The sequence below is a fragment of the Salvelinus alpinus genome, chromosome 22, assembly GCF_045679555.1.
Source record: "Salvelinus alpinus chromosome 22, SLU_Salpinus.1, whole genome shotgun sequence".
Lineage (NCBI taxonomy): Eukaryota > Metazoa > Chordata > Actinopteri > Salmoniformes > Salmonidae > Salvelinus > Salvelinus alpinus.
In genome coordinates this window covers 2,079,279-2,100,229 of record NC_092107.1, presented here as the reverse complement: position 1 = coordinate 2,100,229, position 20,951 = coordinate 2,079,279, and the positions used below count along the sequence as shown (strand labels likewise).

At 46.8% G+C, this 20,951-nt stretch overlaps 1 protein-coding gene across 2 annotated transcripts in view; it reads left to right on the top strand.

Annotated features, from left to right (window-relative positions):
* Positions 1 to 20,557, top strand: part of LOC139548764 (2-(3-amino-3-carboxypropyl)histidine synthase subunit 1-like) — a 127,458-nt gene extending 106,901 nt beyond the window's left edge. Inside the window, exons 9-12 of one of the 2 annotated variants that reach the window (XM_071358582.1) lie at positions 357 to 457; positions 10,527 to 10,605; positions 17,382 to 17,516; positions 18,057 to 20,557. In XM_071358582.1, coding sequence (XP_071214683.1) covers positions 357 to 457; positions 10,527 to 10,605; positions 17,382 to 17,516; positions 18,057 to 18,155 — 414 coding nt within the window. In that variant the 3' untranslated portion in view covers positions 18,156 to 20,557. The remainder of the gene's footprint in view (positions 1 to 356; positions 458 to 10,526; positions 10,606 to 17,381; positions 17,517 to 18,056) is intronic. The other variant, XM_071358583.1, reaches the window with a different exon arrangement.
* The last annotated feature ends 394 nt before the right edge of the window (positions 20,558 to 20,951 follow it).

The following is a 20,951-nucleotide window of genomic DNA, read 5'->3' as shown; positions in this document are numbered from 1 at the left end:
GGGTGTGTCGTAGTGTGTCTGTGTTTGTATTAGTATAGGCAGGCAACACAGCCTGGTCCCTTGTGAGTCCAAGACCTGCACAAACACACACTTGTTCTTCGCGTGGACTCGGCACAAAGCTAATGTGACCATCCCCTCCCTCTCTACGTCCTCCTACTCTCATTACTCCCTCACTCTTTGTATTTCTCTCTCTCTCTCGCTCTCTCTCTCTCTCTCTCTCTCTCTCTCTCTCTCTCTCTCTCTCTCTCTCTCTCTCTCTCTCTCTCTCTCTCTCTCACTCACTCACTCTCACTTTCTCACTCACTTTCTCTCTCTCACTTTCACTCACTCACTCTCACTTTCTCTCTCCATTATAGCACCTGGAATCCAAGCTTGAGTCTCTTGGCAAGTCCTTCACTCGAGTGCTGCTGTCTGAGATTTTCCCCAGCAAGCTGGACCTGATGGCAGAAGTGGATGCGTGAGTCTACAGCACACACACACGCTCACACACGCATGCACACACACACACACACAAACACACACACACACACACACAGTGAAAGGCTCTCTGTTATCCAGCTCTGTTATCCAGCGAGGCACAGTTATAATTGTCTTTAATAGAAAACTCCAAAAGTTTCTTAAGTGAAATGTCAACCGCTCGTGTTTCAAGCTCCAGTTGCTTTGTTTTCTATGACTGTCTGGCAGAAAGCAGGAAAGGAGGAGTGTGTATTTGTATATTTGAGACACAAATACACACATTCTCCACAGTCCACACTCTCAGCAGATTGGCCTCTCACTGTGGAGTAATGAGTACTGCGATGTGTGAGGGAGGAGTGGGTGAAGGAGGGACAGAAGGTCTGAAAGAGATGGAGAGAAAGAAGGAGGGAGAGAGATCGGGGGATGCAGAGGTAGTTGAGGAGGTTGTGTTGAAACGGGAGAGAGCGTGATAAAATGAGGTGTTTGCTGCTCTTGTTTTCTTGGCTCTGATCTGATCTCACCACTCTCCGAGGCAGTTACACACAACAGTGAATTCATAAGCCCGGCACGACTCAAACCGGCAAAATATTCACACCCTTCACCCGAGGCGATTCACAGGCACCTGTTTAGACAGCTCAGTGGCCGCAGATTAAGTACTCAGGGAGGGAAGGAAAATAAGTGCTTTTGAAATGCAGAGAGCTGCCAGAGTGGGGTCGCTCAGTCAGTAGTTAGTAGAGTGGTGTGACAAGGCTGACTGGCGTCATGGCTCTGACAGACGTCACAGGACAGACACAAAGTTCATGATATCACAGGGTTGATGTAGCAGGGATGACTCAAAAGGGCTCACAGTCAGTACATAGTCATCATTCCTTTCGTTTCAGCCATATGACACCAAAGGGCGGACTGGCATTGCAGTGATGACATTACAAGGAATTCTGTTACAGGGAAGGCGTGATAGGAATGGCGTGACGGCTGACATTACAGGGCTTATCTCAGTGCTACAAGGCTCTCAGCAGGACCCCAGGTAATGAGACTGGTCCTGAGGTGGCTCTGCAGAGGTGTTAGAGGGCCAGTAATGGCCTGATCAGAAATACCCATTTCAGACAGAAGATGTGGTATATTACATGTAAAAAATAAATATAAGGCAATGTTTATATGACCCCTTTCAAACATCCCCTTATTTACCACTTTCTTGCAGGTATACCCCTTTTATACAACTGGCAAATTGGGAGGGGCGTGTTGTCATAACCTAGAGGCTGTTTGCATTGCAAATTAGAGAGGTGTTAAACAATGGGAGGTGTTAAGGCATTTACACAGACCTGACACCTGTGTTTTGATTACAGGGTCTGTGAAAATGCAGGAAACATGACTAAGTTTTTAGGTGGCAGGATAAAAGAAGCAGGCGTGGTACATTAGTGGGGTCTTTGTCTGTGTATGAAAGGGCTAGAAGTGACTAGGGGGGTGTTAGTTGAGATTTGACTTTTTTAGGTAGGCAATCTGGAAGGGTCAGCAAGATGAGTGAGATTGGCCCACAGCAGGATATGACTAGCCTAGACAGATACTTTAACCACTGGACTAACTAACTCAGTGTTGGTTGTGATTCTCTGAACTTTCCTCTATTTAGCCTACCAGTATTTGGAATTAGTTTTGGTGGAGAGTTTCTACCTCCATTGATTCCTGAGTTAGACAAAAACACAAACACCCTGAAGGAGACAGAAATAGGAAGTTTTGAAAGGAAGTTTGGTTTGTGTTCTGATCCCACATTGGGGACAGTGCTTACCTGTGGGCACAGAATCAAAGGCAGCACACTGGCTGTGGAGAGAAGTGCAGAAAGAGAAGGGAGGGAGAGAGGGAAGGTGTACTAGCCCACACAGTGCAGCAAAGAAGGCCCACCCCCAGCCTTTCTCTCCCATTAGTGACACACCACACACACTTCGACATACAGAGAAACCATTAGCAAACACTTTAAAGTGTGTAATTAGACTGTCCCCGGGCTGGTTTAGAACCGTTGTGTAGATATATGGCACATACACACATTTATATCAACTGGATCGCAAATACCTTGCCATGTCTAATGCCAATTTACCGCAAATCATCTGCATTTCCTTTTCATCCATATGCCATTAAACGTTCCTGATTTAATATTTTTTATTTTATTCAAGTGACTCACTCTAGTCCATTGTCCTGAGAGATCGAGAGATCGAGAGAAGAGGTTAATTGTTTTTTCCGGTCTTGGTTCAGGCTGCTAGAATAATTGAAAGGCAGCAGCCTTATAGGTGGAAGGAGGTCTGCGTAAGTGTGCATCACAAATGTCCCCCTATTCCCTATATTGTGCACTACTTTTGACCATAGCCGTTTGCTGTAGAGGGAATAGGGTGTCATTTGGGATGCATGGTAACTGTTACTGGGGCTAATGGAGCAGAGAAGCTAATGTAGCAGGGTGTGGACAGGGCCTTAGTTGACACTGGGAACACTGGGGAACCCTTCAGGTCCTGTGGTCACCTCAACCCTGCTCGCCCCTGACTGCCTCCCAAATGGCTCCCTATTTGGTGCACTACTTTTGACCAGGGCCTCTGGGGCACTATATAGGGAAAAGGTGCCATTTGGGATGCAAGCTCTGTGTGGCCACCCCCCTTCCCTCTAATTAGGTCTGCTTATCAGGCTATCCTCCCTCTACCTCAGCTCACTGCAGGGTCCCCCATTCCCAGAGAGTCATCAGGATCCTATTCACTTACTGATGGTCTTATTCACAGGGCATGACTTGAGGCATCAGCATGGCACCCTGCTCTCCTTCCTGTTCCCCTACACCCAGAGGGCTGCTAGGAAATGGACAGGGGAAATGGGGACACGTTCAGAGGCAGCGGCTGTAGTAGATAGACATAAAATGGCGCTGACAGAGGGCTGCCTCGCTTCTAGTTCTTAGGGAAATCTGCACTATTTTAGTTTTATTGTGTATTATTTCTTACAGTGTTAGCCCAGAAAATCTTAAGTGTAATTACATACAGCCGGGAAGAACTATTAGATATCAGAGTGGCGTCAACTTACCAGCACTACACTACTGACCCAAAACAATGTCGCCGGAGAAGAGGTAGACGGAGAGGTCTTCTGGTCAGACTACGGAGGTGCGCACACCACCCACCGCTTCCGAGTATGTTACTCGCTAATGTTCAGTCTCTAGATAACAAGGTAGATGAAATTAGGGCAAGAGTTGCTTTCCAGAGAGACATCAGGGATTGTAACATACTCTGTTTCATGGAAACATGGCTCTCTCGGAATAAGCTCTCAGCTTGGCTCTCTCGGAACAGCCACCTGGATTCTTTGTACGTCGCGCCAACAGGAATAAATATCTTTCCGGGAGGAAGAAGGGCAGGGGTGTATGTTTCATGATTAACGACTCATGGTGTAATTGTAACAACATACAGGAACTCAAGTCCTTTCGTTCACCTGACCTAGAATTCCTCACAATCAAATGCCGTCCGTATTATCTCCCAAGAGAATTATCCGCTGTTATTGTCACAGCCGTGTTTATGAAATGGTCCACCCACACAGACAGTGTGGTGAAGAAGGCGCAACAGTGCCTCTTCAACCTCAGGAGGCTGAAGAAATTTGGCTTGTCCCCTAAAACCCTCACAAACCTTTACAGATGCACAATTGAGAGCATCCTGTCGGGCTGTATCACAGCCTGGTACGGCAACTGCTCCGCCCACAACCGCAAGGCTCTCCAGAGGGTAGTGCAGTCTGCACACCGCATCACCGGGGGGAAACTACCTACCCTCCAGGACACCTACAGCACCCGATGTCACAGAAAGGCCAAAAAGATCATCAAGACAACAACCACCCGAGCCACTGCCTGTTCAACCCACTACCATACAGAAGAAGGCGAGGTCAGTACAGGTGCATCAAAGCTGGAACCGAGAGACTGAAAAACAGCTTCTATCTCAAGGCCATCAGACTGTTAAACAGCCATCACTAACATTGCCTACATACAGACTTGAAATCATTGGCCACTTTAACCTTTCAGGGCTACCCATCCCGGATCCGGGAGCATCCTCATAAAAAAAGCTGGCTAGCATAGCCTAGCCTAACGGGACAGGGATATCATATAATATAATTTCATGAAATCACAAGTCCAATACAGCAAATGAAAGATAAACATCTTGTGAATCCAGCCATCATTTCCGATTTTTAAAATGTTTTACAGCGAAAACACAATATGTATTTATATTAGCTAACCACAATAGCCAAACACACAACGCCATGTTTTCACCATGTTTCCACCGCATAGGTAGCTTTCTCAAAACCCAGAAATAGAGATAAAATGTATCACTAACCTTGAACAACTTCATCAGATGATAGTCTTATAACATCATGTTATACAATACATTTATGTTTTGTTCGAAAATGTGCATATTTGAGGTATAAATCATAGTTTTACATTGCAGCCACCATCACAAATAGCACCAAAACAACCAGAATAATTACAGAGAGCAACGTGAAATACAAAATACTCATCATAAAACAGTTGAAGCTCGCATCCGCTACAAGACCATGGTGCTTGCCTACGGAGCTGTGAGGGGAACGGCACCTCAGTACCTCCAGGCTCTGATCAGGCCCTACACCCAAACAAGGGCACTGCGTTCATCCACCTCTGGCCTGCTCGCCTCCCTACCACTGAGGAAGTACAGTTCCCGCTCAGCCCAGTCAAAACTGTTCGCTGCTCTGGCCCCCCAATGGTGGAACAAACTCCCTCACGACGCCAGGACAGCGGAGTCAATCACCACCTTCCGGAGACACCTGAAACCCCACCTCTTTAAGGAATACCTAGGATAGGATAAAGTAATCCTTCTCACTCCCCCCCCCCTTAAAAGATTTAGATGCACTATTGTAAAGTGGCCGTTCCACTGGATGTCATAAGGTGAATGCACCAATTTGTAAGTCGCTCTGGATAAGAGCGTCTGCTAAATGACTTAAATGTTAAATGTAAAACATTTATGAAAAATACATGGTGTACAGCAAATGAAAGATAAACATCTTGTAAATCCAGCCAATATTTGCAATTTTTTAAGTGTTTTACAGCGAAAACACAATATGTATTTATATTAGCTTACCACAATAGCCAAACACACAAAGCCATTTATTCACCGCCAACATAGCTTTCACAAAAACCAGCAATAGAGATAGAATTAATCACTAACCTTTGGACAACTTCATCAGATGACAGTCTTATAACATCATGTTATACAATACATTTATGTTTTGTTTGAAAATGTGCATATTTAGAGCTGCAAATCGTGGTTATACATTGTGAATATGTAGCAACAATTCACCAAAATGTCCGGAGATATTTTGGACAGTCACCTAATCTAACCAAAGAACTCGTCGTAGACTTTACTAAAAAATACATGTTGTACAGCAAATGAAAGATACACTGGTTCTTAATGCAACCGCTGTGTTAGATTTTTTTAAATAACTTTACTACAACATACAGCATGCATTATTGTGAGACAGCGCTCACCTATTCTCCGCCGTGTTGGAGCCAACATATTACACAAAAATACGAAATAACATCATAAATATTCTCTTACTTTTGCTGATCTTCCATCAGAATGTTGTGAAAGGAGTCCTAGGTCCAGAATAAATCGTTGTTTGGTTTTAGAATGTCCATTTCTTCTGTCGAATTAGCAACTTTGGCTAGCATTGTGGCGCGAACATGCCCATCAACTCTTGGCGCCTGGAACGAAAAATTCAAAAATTCCCAATAAACGTCAAATAAACTGGTCAAACTCGGTTGAAAATCCTACTTTATGATGTTCTTCTCATATGTATCCAATAAAATCAGAGCCGGAGCAATTCGTTGTGTATACCGAACGCTTTTCAGAAGACAATGTGAGGTTCCCCGGCGCGCAGTTGAAAACTGACAAAAGAGCGGACCTGTCACTCCAAAAGCTCTTATTCGGCCTCACATCAAGCTAGACACCCCATTCAACCTTCTACTGCCTGTTGACATCTAGTGGAAGGCGTATGAAGTGCATACAGATCCATAAATAAAAGCCAGTTGAATAGGCAGGCCCTGACACAGAGCCTCATTTTCAGAATTTTCACTTCCTATATGGAAGTTTGCTTCCAAATTAGTTCTGTTTTACTCACAGATATAATTCAAACAGTTTTAGAAACTTCAGAGTGTTTTCTATCCAATAGTAATAATAATATGCATATTGTATGATCTAGAACAGAGTACGAGGCCGTTTAATTTGGGCACGATTTTTTCCAAAGTGAAAACAGCGCCCCCCTATTAAGAAGAAGTTTTAATAAATGGATCACTGGTCACTTTAACAATGCCACTTTAATAATGTTTACATATCTTGCATTACTCATCTCATATGTTTATACTGTGTTTTATACCATCTATTGCATCTTGCCTATGCCGCTCTGTCATTGCTCATCCATATATTTATTTGTATATATTCTTATTCCTTTACTTAGATTTGTGTGTATTAGGTAGTTGTTGGGGAATTGTTAGATCACATGTTAGATATTGCTACACTGTCAGAACTAGAAGCACAAGCATTTCGCTACAATCGCAATAACATCTGCTAACCATGTGTATGTGACCAATAACATCTGCTAACCATGTGTATGTGACCAATAACATCTACTTAACATGTGTATGTGACCAATAACATCTGCTAAACACGTGTATGTGACCAATAACATCTACTAACCATGTGTATGTGACCAATAACATCTACTAACCATGTGTATGTGACCAATAACATCTGCTAAACATGTGTATGTGACCAATAACATCTGCTAAACATGTGTATGTGACCAATAACATCTACTAACCATGTGTATGTGACCAATAACATCTACTTAACATGTGTATGTGACCAATAACATCTACTAAACATGTGTATGTGACCAATAACATCTACTAACCATGTGTATGTGACCAATAACATCTACTAAACATGTGTGTGTGACCAATAACATCTACTAAACATGTGTATGTGACCAATAACATCTGCTAAACATGTGTATGTGACCAATAACATCTGCTAAACATGTGTATGTGACCAATAACATCTACTAACCATGTGCATGTGACCAATAACATCTACTAAACACGTGTATGTGACCAATAACATCTGCTAAACACGTGTATGTGACCAATAACATCTGCTAAACATGTGTGTGTGACCAATAACATCTACTTAACATGTGTATGTGACCAATAACATCTGCTAAACATGTGTATGTGACCAATAACATCTGCTAAACATGTGTATGTGACCAATAACATCTGCTAAACATGTGTATGTGACCAATAACATCTACTAACCATGTGTATGTGACCAATAACATCTACTAACCATGTGCATGTGACCAATAACATCTACTTAACATGTGTGTGTGACCAATAACGTGCTAAACATGTGCATGTGACCAATAACGTGCTAAACATGTGCATGTGACCAATACAATGTGATTTGGTCCCGTGTGGCTCAGTTGGTAGAGCATGGCGCTTGCAACGCCAGGGTTGTGGGTTCATTCCCCACGGGGGGACCAGGATGAATATGTATGAACTTTCCAATTTGTAAGTCGCTCTGGATAAGAGCGTCAGCTAAATGACTTAAATGTAAATGTAAATGTAAAATTTGATTTGACTGTGACTGGAGTTAGCTTTACCTCCCTGTAGCAACCCCTCCGTTTTCCTCCTCTGTCTCTTTCCCCCTTTCTCTTCTTCTCCTCTCTCTTTCTCTCACCCTCCCTCGCGCTCTCTTTTTTATCCATCTCTCTCTGTCTATGCTCCGTGGTGAGGGATCTGCGGTGCGCTAGGCAGATCTTAGCTCCGATGTTGGCTGTAAATTGAATTGTGAGGCGGGCTGGGGGCCTAGCCAGCGTGGCACAGCGCATGTTCCCAGGCCAATCTGTTAAGATACTGCTCCTAAAGAGGGAGGTAGGGATTGTCCAGTCTTTCTCCCCTCGTCTTCTATCCTTCTCTCTCCTGCACTCCCATGCACTCATTGCTTGTCTTAAAGACATGCTCCGGTACTATGGCTACGAAGAAAGTATGTTTTAAACCTCCTGCTTTGGGCTGGATGTGTCAATGTGTAGTTCTTGCATCCATATTCTATGAGCAGAATTACTGTCTTACCTCAGTTAGCCACGAAATCCCTAGTTTGAAAGCGACTGTTTTCTTAAAGCTGGGCCATTTTCCCTACATTTCACCCCTAGCAATTCAGGTTCTAGCCAATGAGCTTCACCCCCCACATTTGAGTACACAGCTAGCAAGAGGCCTGCCCAGCGTTATTCAATGAGTTTGCAGGGCGGGTCCACTGGCTCGGTGGACACAGCAGAGAGAGGGGGAGGGAGAGAGAGCAATGACATGGTCACATATCTGCACATGTGTCGTAGTACACCATTTTCGGGGACCACCTTTGGCTTGTGAGCGCTACTTTCAGAACTATTGGCTAAAAAGTATACAAAATACCAGAAGATCTCTTCAAGTATTCTGTGCAGATTTTGTGCTTTACTTACTGGGTCACCCCTCTTTCCTGAGGCTACCAGTCGTGTTTTAAGATAAACACACTCAGCTACACTATCCCCCATAATGAGTGGGGGATAGTACTCAGGCCGTTCAGTCTGATGCATTTGCTGTGTTTGCTAGGCTAAAGGGCCCCCTACATAGTCCACTATCTTTGACTAGGGCCAATAGGGTGCCATTTTGGACACAGCCTAAGAGTCTGAAAAGGTCATATCAGAACTACAGCTCTGTTCCAATCAGAACTCGGCGTCAGCATCCCAACTTCCTCCTCTGAGACTAAAGGGGAAACATCTGACTCAGCTGCCTTCCAAATTAGGCTTGTGAATACTAATTAATCAAGTTTTTGTGGAGATATTTTCCCCCCCAAAAAAGTATTATGATTTAAAAATGAGAAAATGTAATGCGTATTGCCTGAGGGGGTGGAATATTTGAGTTAATCGTGACAGAGACGAGGAGTGCAGTGAGGCCTCCAGTGGTTCAGGTGAAGCCCCAATCAATTCTACTGTTCAAGGAAGCGACTATGATATAAGACACAGTACAGATCTGCTACAAGGATACAAACTGAGTGAGAGAGCGAGAGAGGATGCAGAGATACACGTTAAACCTGTGAAAGTATCCCTGAAGATGAAGCACGGGGCAGTGTTTTAGAGCTAGCTTCTTTCTCCCTCCACCACTTTCTGTACACCTGTGCACAGATTCTGAATCCATATATTTGTCTTGAAATCTACCTAGATATGTGCTCTCTCATTCCTCACCGTGTCCATGTGAATACAGCTGAATCCATAAATGTGTCTGGTGTATTACTGGTGGCTGTCTGTCTTTGGGGATAGGCAGTACAGGGAGGGGATGTCACCGTGGAGATGGAGCTGTGGATAGCATTGATTTGTGGAAGCTAACCCCTTTAACCCCGCTCTGCCTCTCCATCCTCCCATCATCCATTCTCCCCCCAGCTGTTTACATCCTTCTCATCCTTCACTCTCACAATCACTAAGATAAACACATGTCACTGCCAACCCCCCCCCCCCCGCCTTTCTTCCATCACCCCTCCCTCTCTCTATCTTTCGTAATGTCTCTCCCTCTCTAACACACTCCCAGCCCCCCTCCCCTCTGTCTGTCTTGCTATGTAGGCTAGCTCCGTGGAGACTGGGCTAGTGCAGCTTTTTTATTCAAGCTCACCTAACCTCTCCCTCTTCTTTGTCTTACCTCTTATTCATCTTCCTCTCACACCTTCGCACCTCTCCCTGTTTGTGTTCCTCCTCTCCCCTCCTCTCTCCCCCTGTCTCTCAGCATTCTTTCTTTCTCCCCCTGGTATGATGAATGAATGTAGAGTGTGTTTTGTGTTCAGAGTGAATCAGGACAGATCCTCTAACATATGCAGGAGATCAGGTGGAGGCAGAGCTGCCTGCAGCCCAATGCAGCAGCACAGATTCACATCATGTGCCTACCCACCCTGCTATCTGAGATGTGCACTGCCTCTTTAATGCAATCTCCCTCTTTCTCTGCTGTCTCTCTGTACTTGCAGGTGGGTCCAGATCGCTTGCCCGCGTCTCTCCATTGATTGGGGCACAGCCTTCTCCAAACCCCTGCTGTCTCCCTATGAGGTAAATAGGCGTCCTACAACAGCTCGCCTCGATCCATACTGTCTGCTGCTGTCATTCACTATCAAAGCACGACAAGAGCGTGCACGCACACACACACTTCTGATGACTTTTCTCCCTCAGAGCAGGCGGTGTTGTGTACCCTGTGATAAATGTGGGAAAATGTCTGGTTCTGGTGTTAACATTGCAGGGGCTCATCAGTACTGCTTGTCTCTGAGCAGGCAGGTAGCAGTCAGGCTGGTGGGGTTTATGGGACTGAGGACAGGGCTCGGGAGAGAGGCAGGCAGGCTGACTGGATGGGGCTGAGGAGAGAGGCAGGCAGGCTGACTGGATGGGGCTGAGGAGAGAGACAGGCTGACTGGATGGGGCTGAGGAGAGAGGCAGGCAGGCAGGCTGGATGGGGCTGGGGTAAGAGGCAGGCTGGCTGGATGGGGCTGAGGAGAGAGGCAGGCAGGCTGGATGGGGCTGGGGTAAGAGGCAGGCAGGCTGGATGGAGCTGGGGAGAGAGGCAGGCTGACTGGATGGGGCTGAGGAGAGGGGCAGGCTGACTGGATGGGGCTGAGGAGAGAGGCAGGCAGGCTGGATGGGGCTGAGGAGAGAGGCAGGCAGGCTGGATGGGGCTGAGGAGAGAGGCAGGCAGGCTGGATGGGGCTGAGGAGAGAGGCAGGCTGACTGGATGGGGCTGAGGAGAGAGGCAGGCAGGCTGGATGGGGCTGAGGAGAGAGGCAGGCTGGCTGGATGGGGCTGAGGAGAGAGGCAGGCAGGCTGACTGGATGGGGCTGAGGAGAGAGGCAGGCAGGCTGACTGGATGGGGCTGAGGAGAGAGGCAGGCAGGCTGGATGGGGCTGGGGTAAGAGGCAGGCAGGCTGACTGGATGGGGCTGGGGTAAGAGGCAGGCAGGCTGGATGGGGCTGGGGTAAGAGGCAGGCTGACTGGATGGGGCTGAGGAGAGAGGCAGGCTGACTGGATGGGGCTGAGGAGAGAGGCAGGCTGACTGGATGGGGCTGAGGAGAGAGGCAGGCAGGCAGGCTGGATGGGGCTGAGGAGAGAGGCAGGCTGGCTGGATGGGGCTGAGGAGAGAGGCAGGCAGGCTGACTGGATGGGGCTAGGGGGAGAGGCAGGCAGGCTGACTGGATGGGGCTAAGGAGAGAGGCAGGCAGGCTGACTGGATGGGGCTGAGGAGAGAGGCAGGCAGGCTGACTGGATGGGGCTGAGGAGAGAGGCAGGCAGGCTGGATGGGGCTGGGGTAAGAGGCAGGCAGGCTGACTGGATGGGGCTGAGGAGAGAGGCAGGCAGGCTGGATGGGGCTGGCGAGAGAGGCAGGCAGGCTGGATGGGGCTGGGGTAAGAGGCAGGCAGGCTGACTGGATGGGGCTGAGGAGAGAGGCAGGCTGACTGGATGGGGCTGAGGAGAGAGGCAGGCAGGCAGGCTGGATGGGGCTGAGGAGAGAGGCAGGCTGGCTGGATGGGGCTGAGGAGAGAGGTAGGCTGGATGGGGCTGGGGAGAGAGGCAGGCTGGCTGGATGGGGCTGAGGAGAGAGGCAGGCAGGCTGACTGGATGGGGCTGGGGTAAGAGGCAGGCTGGCTGGATGGGGCTGAGGAGAGAGGCAGGCAGGCTGACTGGATGGGGCTGAGGAGAGAGGCAGGCAGGCTGACTGGATGGGGCTGAGGAGAGAGGCAGGCAGGCTGGATGGGGCTGGGGTAAGAGGCAGACAGGCTGACTGGATGGGGCTGGGGTAAGAGGCAGGCAGGCTGGATGGGGCTGGGGTAAGAGGCAGGCTGACTGGATGGGGCTGAGGAGAGAGGCAGGCTGGCTGGATGGGGCTGAGGAGAGAGGCAGGCAGGCTGACTGGATGGGGCTAGGGGGAGAGGCAGGCAGGCTGACTGGATGGGGCTAAGGAGAGAGGCAGGCAGGCTGACTGGATGGGGCTGAGGAGAGAGGCAGGCAGGCTGACTGGATGGGGCTAAGGAGAGAGGCAGGCAGGCTGACTGGATGGGGCTGAGGAGAGAGGCAGGCAGGCTGGATGGGGCTGGGGTAAGAGGCAGGCAGGCTGACTGGATGGGGCTGAGGAGAGAGGCAGGCAGGCTGGATGGGGCTGGCGAGAGAGGCAGGCAGGCTGGATGGGGCTGGGGTAAGAGGCAGGCAGGCTGACTGGATGGGGCTGAGGAGAGAGGCAGGCTGACTGGATGGGGCTGAGGAGAGAGGCAGGCAGGCAGGCTGGATGGGGCTGAGGAGAGAGGCAGGCTGGCTGGATGGGGCTGAGGAGAGAGGTAGGCTGGATGGGGCTGGGGAGAGAGGCAGGCTGGCTGGATGGGGCTGAGGAGAGAGGTAGGCTGGATGGGGCTGAGGAGAGAGGTAGGCTGGATGGGGCTGGGGAGAGAGGCAGGCTGGCTGGATGGGGCTGAGGAGAGAGGCAGGCTGGCTGGATGGGGCTGGGGGGAGAGGCAGGCTGGCTGGATGGGGCTGAGGAGAGAGGTAGGCTGGATGGGGCTGGGGGGAGAGGCAGACTGGATGAGGCTGGGGGGAGAGGCAGGCTGGCTGGGGCTGGGGGGAGAGGCAGACTGGATGGGGCTGGGGGGAGAGGCAGACTGGATGGGGCTGGGGGGAGAGAGGCTGGCTGGATGGGGCTTGGGGGAGAGAGGCAGGCTGGCTAGATGGGGCTGGGGGGAGAGGGGCAGGCTGGCTGGCTGGATGGGGCTAGGGGGAGAGGCGGGCATGGACAACGCTCTTCAGTAGGAGCCCCTATGTTCTGTCTTTCAGCTCTGTTGCTCTCAATTCGATTTAAATTTCAATTTAAGGGGCTCATTGGCATGGGAAACATATTTTTATGTTGCCAAAGCAAGTGCAATAGATAAACGAAAGTGAAATAAACAATAACAGTAAAAATTAACAGTAAACATTAGTTCCAAAAGAATAAATACATTTCAAATGTCATATTATGTCTATATACAGTGTTGTAATGATGTGTAAATAGTTAAAGTACAAAAGGGAAAATAATTAAACATAAATATAGGTTGTATTTACAATGGTGTTTGTTCTTCAATGGTTGCGCTTTTCTTTTCTCTCTCTCTCTCTGACTGACTGGTGTACTCTCACAGCACAGCAGACCAGCTCCCCTCGCTGGGGGCCTCGTCACACTGCACCCCAGCTGCAGCTAGGAAGAGATGGATCTGATAAGCAACTGTTTGTTTTTGTACTCCTATGGAGGTAGTGCGTCCCTTAAGACAGGCTTTGGTTGCACAGTGATATCAAGCACAGGAGTATGAATATGACGTGGGCTGCATTTTAGAGACACAAAGAGGTGTTAATGTAAGCGCTATCAGTCATTACTGTTTAGAAATGAGTCATACGCTTAAAATGTACAGTTTACATTGTGACTAAGACACAAATTTTCTTAGATATTAGGTTCGTTTCCTAATGGGAAAGGTGCCCGTCGTATGAGGATTAGCATTAGCATCATCATGGTCTTATTTCAAGCTATGGTCCAAGGTCAGTACATTCCATATCTGTGATAGTGCACCGTTTATGCTGCTGCTATGATATTGACTAATGCTACAGACGCTGTGTGACTGTGATTCGCCCAGTAGTAATATCCCTCCCTGACGTTCAGTTGTGTTCAGAAGCCTTCTAGTAAAATGTTCCCTAGGTTCCTTGACGGCCCTTTTCAGATACTATCAATACATATGAATTATTTGCGCTGTCTGCGTTTGTGTGTGTATGTTTGATAAGTTAATTCACCTCTTCTCTAACAGACTATCTGTGTCTGTTTTCCCTGCTTTCCTCTGTGGTGCATTAGGAGCTGGGGAGATGAGGGAGGAGAGGGAGGAGATGGATATGAGGGAGGAGAGGGAAGAGAGAGATGGGGGAGGAGAGGGAAGAGAGATATGGGGGAAGAGAGAGATGGGGGAGGAGAGGGAAGAGAGATATGGGGGGAGAGGGAAGAGAGATATGGGTGGAGTGGGAGCAGTGGTTATTTTCAGAGCGTCTCATGTTATATTTATAGTCAATAAGACACACTTGCCTCCTGTCAGTGAAGGGATTAGCAGGAGCAGCTAGTTTACACAGGGAGAGGGAGAGGGAGGGAGGAGATAGATTGGAGCTGGAGAGGAGAGAGTAGAGATGAGAGGAAAGGAAAGGGGAAAAGAGATGAAAGAAAAATGAGTGATTGATAAGAATACATTACATTATTGACTAGCGCTGTGATGATACCAGTATTGCAATATTCTTTCCATGGCAAAAATGAAAACACGAAGCAGACAACTCTTTGGTCCTTTTTAAAAACCTGCTGAATGTAAAATACTGTGTGACATAGCTAGACAAATAAATACATGTGAGTCTGGATGACAACAAAATGAATTTTATTTCCAGCATTAGGGCTAAATCCGGTTTGTGTTTTGTTTCCTTGCCACAATACTGGTATCGTCCAGGCTCTAGTATTGACATGGTTTAACATGATAACAAAGGGGAAATGATTGAAATTGTAGGCAGAACATGTACAATACAAGAGTTGATTATCATTTACATAATTGTTTATCAAATTAAATCTCTCCATGACCCGTGTCTTTTTAATAGAGATAATTGGAAAATCTTCTGTATTATAAATTGAATTCTCTTTTTATCTCTATCTTAATGTTCACTAATGCCATTCATAGCCAGTATGAATCATTGGCTCAAAGTCATTCTCGCACATGGTAAAGCACTGTGTTAGTTCCTCTCCAACACCTGTTTTGCTCTGCACTACAGGGTGTGTCCTAAATGGCACCCTATTCCTTATATAGTGCACTATAAAGGTTATTCCCTATATAGTGCACTATAAAGGGAATAGGGTGCCATTTAGGAAGGTAGGTAGAAATAAAGTGACATCCACGCTTGTCATCCCCACTCAATATTTTGACGCCTGTCTGGCATGTGTGAAGTCAGACATTGTCCCATGGTTTTCTGAATAAAGCTGTGCCCCATACAGTCCTCTTCTCCCTCACTGTTCCTTCTCAGCCAACACTTCTGCCTTTTCCATCAGCCCACTCCCTACCTCAATGACATACCAATGCCAGTAATGCAGCTCACTAATTAAATCGTATACATGTTCTCAATTGAAAATGACTGGAATGGAACTGGCCCCAAGCCTTGATCATGAACTTTGTACACTATGATGGTCTGTATGTGCAGTATGATGGGCTGTATGTACAGTATGAAGGGATGTATGTACAGTATGATGGGCTGTATGTACAGTATGATGGGCTGTATGTACAGTATAATGGGCAGTATGATGTGCTGTATGTACAGTATAATGAGCTGTATGTACAGTGTGATGGGCTGTATGATCGGCTCTATGTACAGTGTGATGGGCAGTATGATGGGCTGTATCTACAGTATGATGGGCTGTATGTACAGTATGAAGGGATGTATGTACAGTATGATGGGCTGTATGTACAGTATGATGAGCTGTATGTACAGTATGAAGGGCTGTATGTACAGTATGATGGGAAGTATGTACAGTGTGATGAGCTGTATGTACAGTATGAAGGGCTGTATGTACAGTATGATGGGCTGTATGTACAGTATGATGGGCTGTATGTACAGTATGAAGGGCTGTATGTACAGTATGATGGGCTGTATGTACAGTGTGATGGGCAGTATGAAGGGATGTATGTACAGTATGATGGGCAGTATGTACAGTATGATGAGCTGTATGTACAGTATGAAGGGCTGTATGTACAGTATGATGGGCTGTATGTACAGTATGGTGTACAGTATGATGGGCAGTTTAACAGGCTGTATGATGGGCCGTATGATGGGCTGTATGTACAGTATGATGGGCTGTATGTACAGTATGATGGGCTGTATGTACAGTATGGTGTTCAGTATGATGGGCTGTATGTACAGTGTGATGGGCTGTATGTACAGTATGATGGGCAGTTTAATGGGCTGTATGATGGGCCGTATGATGGGCTGTATGTACAGTATGATGGGCTGTATGATGTACAGTATGATGGGCTGTATGATGTACAGTATGATGGGCTGTATGTACAGTGTGATGGGCTGTATGTACAGTATGATGGGCAGTTTAATGGGCTGTATGATGGGCCGTATGATGGGCTGTATGTACAGTATGATGGGCTGTATGTGCAGTATGATGGGCTGTATGTACAGTATGATGGGCTGTATGTACAGTTTGATGGGCAGTGTCTACATTATGATGGGCTGTATGATGGGCTGTATCTACATTATGATGGGCAGTATGATGGGCTGTATGTACTGAATGATGGGCTGTATGTACAGTATGATGGGCTGTATGTACAGTATGATGGTCTCTATGTTCAGTATGATGGGCTGTATGTACAGTATGATGGGCAGTATGATGGGCTGTATGTACAGTATGATGGGCTGTATGTACAGTATGATGGGCTGTATGTACGGTATGATGGGCTGTATGTACAGTATGATGTGCAGTATGTTGGGCAGTATGTTGGGCAGTATGTACAGTATGATGGGCTGTATGTACAGTATGATGGGCTGTATGTACAGTATGATGGGCTGTATGTACAGTATGGTGGGCTGTATGTTGGGCAGTATGTTGGGCAGTATGTTGGGCAGTATGTTGGCAGTATGTTGGGCTGTAGTAAAAGGACAGTACTAAAGAATGGATTGCTGGAAGTCCTCTGTCTTGGTTGTGTTGTTTGTGTGTGCAGATGATCTATGTTTAACCTCTGTCTTCTCTCCTGTCTTCCCCTCTGCTGTCCTCTCTGCTCTGCTCTCCCTCCCCTCTTCTCCTCTACCAGGCAGCTGTGGCTCTGCAGCAGGTGGGCTGGCAGGAGGTGTACCCCATGGATTTCTACTCCAATCAGAGCCTGGGGCCATGGGCGCCCAACCACCCCGACAACCAACCAGCTCGGCCCACCCGCAAACAGACACAGGTGAGTAGGGCAGAAGATGAATGACATGGGGGGGGGGTGAAACCAAGTGTGTCCAAAATGCTTGAAGCCTCTGGCGTGTGTGTGTGTGTGTGTGTGTGTGTGTGTGTGTGTGTGTGTGTGTGTGTGTGTGTGTGTGTGTGTGTGTGTGTGTGTGTGTGTGTGTGTGTGTGTGTGTGTGTGTGTGTGTGTGTGTGTGTGTGTGTGTGTTTGTCATGTGCCTTAAATGGAAGTGCTTACTGAGAGCGAGCGCGTCACCATGGTGACACCCAGCGGTACACTGACAACAGAACACATTTCATGATTTTACATTTCTTCTTTGATTTGTGTTGATTCAAAGTTGCATATCTGACCCTGTTTGAAATTATGTTCAATGACTTGTAAATGTCAACAATCAAATGTATGCATTCCCTTTGGATGAATATTTCCTTGCTATGAACATTCCTTGTGAGTTTTGTTGTCACTGTATCAGGAGTAGGTACTATTAGGGGTAGGCACTGTCACAGTTCCAAATGTTAACTCTCTCCCACTGTTTCCCTACAGAAGACTGGCTCACAGCCAGCCCCTACCTCCACTCCCTCACAGCAGTCTAAACTGTGTGGACAGAACCAGTGCGCCCCTTTTGGCTGTCAGGGAGAATGACATGTACACCTCCACTGCTGGCTGCCAACCAGCTCTTATCATGGCTATCTGTTGGAGCTCAGGAGGGCTTTCACTCTGAGCCCTGCTCAACACCTCGCCTCCCTCAGGAGACAGAGAGCAGGACAGAGAACCAGAGACACTTCACCTCAGATACCCCTCCATTATATTTACTGTCCTGATGGAATGGACATTACTGCATCAAAGTTTGAGAGAGAGAGAGACAGAAGGATAATACAGAAGGATATTTTATATTTTAACCAACATGTCTATCAATCAGTAGCAGTTAGAAGTGTGTGTCAGACAGGAGCTGTGGCCTAGGCTGGTTCCCTGAGTACATCTCCCTAGGTTATTTACCACAGTCTCTTTGATGTCACACGTATGGCACCCCTCTGATGTCACAAGCCCCCCCCCCCCCCCGAGAAGGCCTGCTGTGCTGCAGCTTCTACTCAGATCAGTCACAGCCGCATCTCATTCGAATCACAAGCAAAGGTGCTAGATACTGCTGGTCCCACCAGATGCCCAGGCCCTCGATGTTGTATTGGGTAACGTGCTACGTCACTGTATATAATATCACATTACGCCATGCTCGACACCTCAGCGTTTTCCTCACAAGGCTAGCTAGTGAGTTATAAAGGTGTTTATTTGCTGTCTGTTGTCTTGTTGGTTTGAATAGAAGCATTGGAAAACAGAGTTCTTTCAGTTGAGGTATAATTGACTTATTGGGAGGCGGGGATTTGGCAGGAGATTGCATTCAACAGCTAAATAAAGAATCTTCACTCCCTAATGCTTGTAGGATCTGCAGAGAAAATATCCAACTTAATTAAGCTGAGTAAACTCTTGTGGATTGCAAAGCCAAACTCTGAATATCCTCTCTAGTGTCTCTCTTCGCTGTTTACTTCTTTATTGTCCAGTGTCTGGATCCTTACCCACAGAGAATCCCTAGCTACATCTTTGAAAACATAAACACTATAGCACTGTACCTTACCACAACCCTGGGATATGTTTATTAAGCACAGGCAGGGAATAATGTTTTTAAATGGAGACAGAAATGAGCATGCTAAATCAATATGTCTAGATAGTACTTCCTCTGTTTCAAACAATTTGCTTTTGTTTCTTGGTAACTGAAGTAACCCAAGTATTTGCAACACCTCCGCTCTCAGACTTGCCTTCCACAGAGACTCTGATCCAATGCACATATATGGCCAAATGCAGAAAAACATGTTATGTGAGAAAAGTCTCCCCATATGATCTGTGGTGTATTGTGTCAGACTTATTGCACCACTGGTTCATTGGACCAGAGATGTAGTGGGAGACAGTGGCCACTAGATGGAGAAATCTGCATAGCCAGTGTGTTTTAGCCCCACTCTGATAGTGCTGTTAAATCACCAGAGCTCATGGGGGATTGATTTATCAGTGTTTTGTATGGCAGTGTAGTGGGTGAGTGTGCTTGGGGGTGTCCTTCCAAGAACCCTGTGTGCTTTTTGTATTCAATGTGTGTAATTGTTTCCAGATGTGTGGGGAATGTGACTCCACTCTCTTCCATCTCCCTTGGCATCCCTCCCCCTCTCTCTCCAAATGTTTTTGCCATCATGTTTCTTCTGCCAGCAGCTCCCTGTTTCCTGTCCCTAGGGCAGGATTGGCCAGGGAGGGGTTATAGAGGGGTTATGACTGCTTTTGACTGCTTATGAGCTTCCTGTGCACATGTGTCACGTGACTAAGTCATTTCAGTTGAATGCATTCAGTTGTACAACTGACTAGGTATTTCCCTTTCCTTTCTCAAAGACAACAGGTGTCATGGATCACATAGGGTTTGACTACTCTCAGTTTGCGTTGTACGGTCAGCTGGTGTTTATTGTAGCCTCAGACCCTATGTTGGTCACCCAAAACCATGATATGGTGATAAAACCTTCTGCAATATTGATATCCCCCAAATACAATAAAACAATTGAGACCTCTTAAGATATGTGTTAATATATAGGGCATAGTGTATCGCGGGAGGTTGGTGGGAGCTTAATTGGGGAGGACGGGCTCAGGGTAACAGCTGGAGCGGCATCAGTGGAACGGTATCAAATATATCAAACCGTTTCTATGTGTTTCATGCCATTCCATTTGCTCTGTTCCAGCCATTATTATGAGCCGTCCTCCTCTCAGCAGCCTCCACTGTAGTATATCTTCAATAGCACTTTTGTAAAACCCCAAAATGTGTTGCACCAACTGATTGCTTACTTTCAGACTCCTAGTATGTGTTTGTTTGTTTGTTTTTCTGGTCCAGAGAAGGCTCCTCAGAGGAGGAAGGGGAGGACCATTTTCCTCAGTGAATTTCCATGCAAATAAAATTGTTAAACATTTAAAAAGTGATCCTTTTCAGATAAAACTGTATTAAATATATTCACGTCACCAAATAATTGATTCAAACACTTTTTTTGCAATGAAGGTCTACAGTAGCCTCAACAGCACTCTGTAGGGTAGCACCATGGGGTAGCCAGAGGACAGCTAGCTTCTGTCCTCCTCTGGGTACATTGACTTCATTACAAAACCTAGGAGGCTCATGGTTCTCACCCCCTTCCATAGACTTACACAGTAATTATGACAACGTCCAGAGGATGTCCTCCAACCTATCAGAGCTCTTGCAGCATGAATTGACATGTTGTCCACCCAATCAAAGGATCAGAGAATGAATGAACTGCTTACTTGACTGTACACTGTATATTGCATAATTGTAGCGGGTTTATTAACACGTTAGTTCTATTAGCTATGTTGACTATGACGTTACTTTAGCTAATATGGTAACAACAA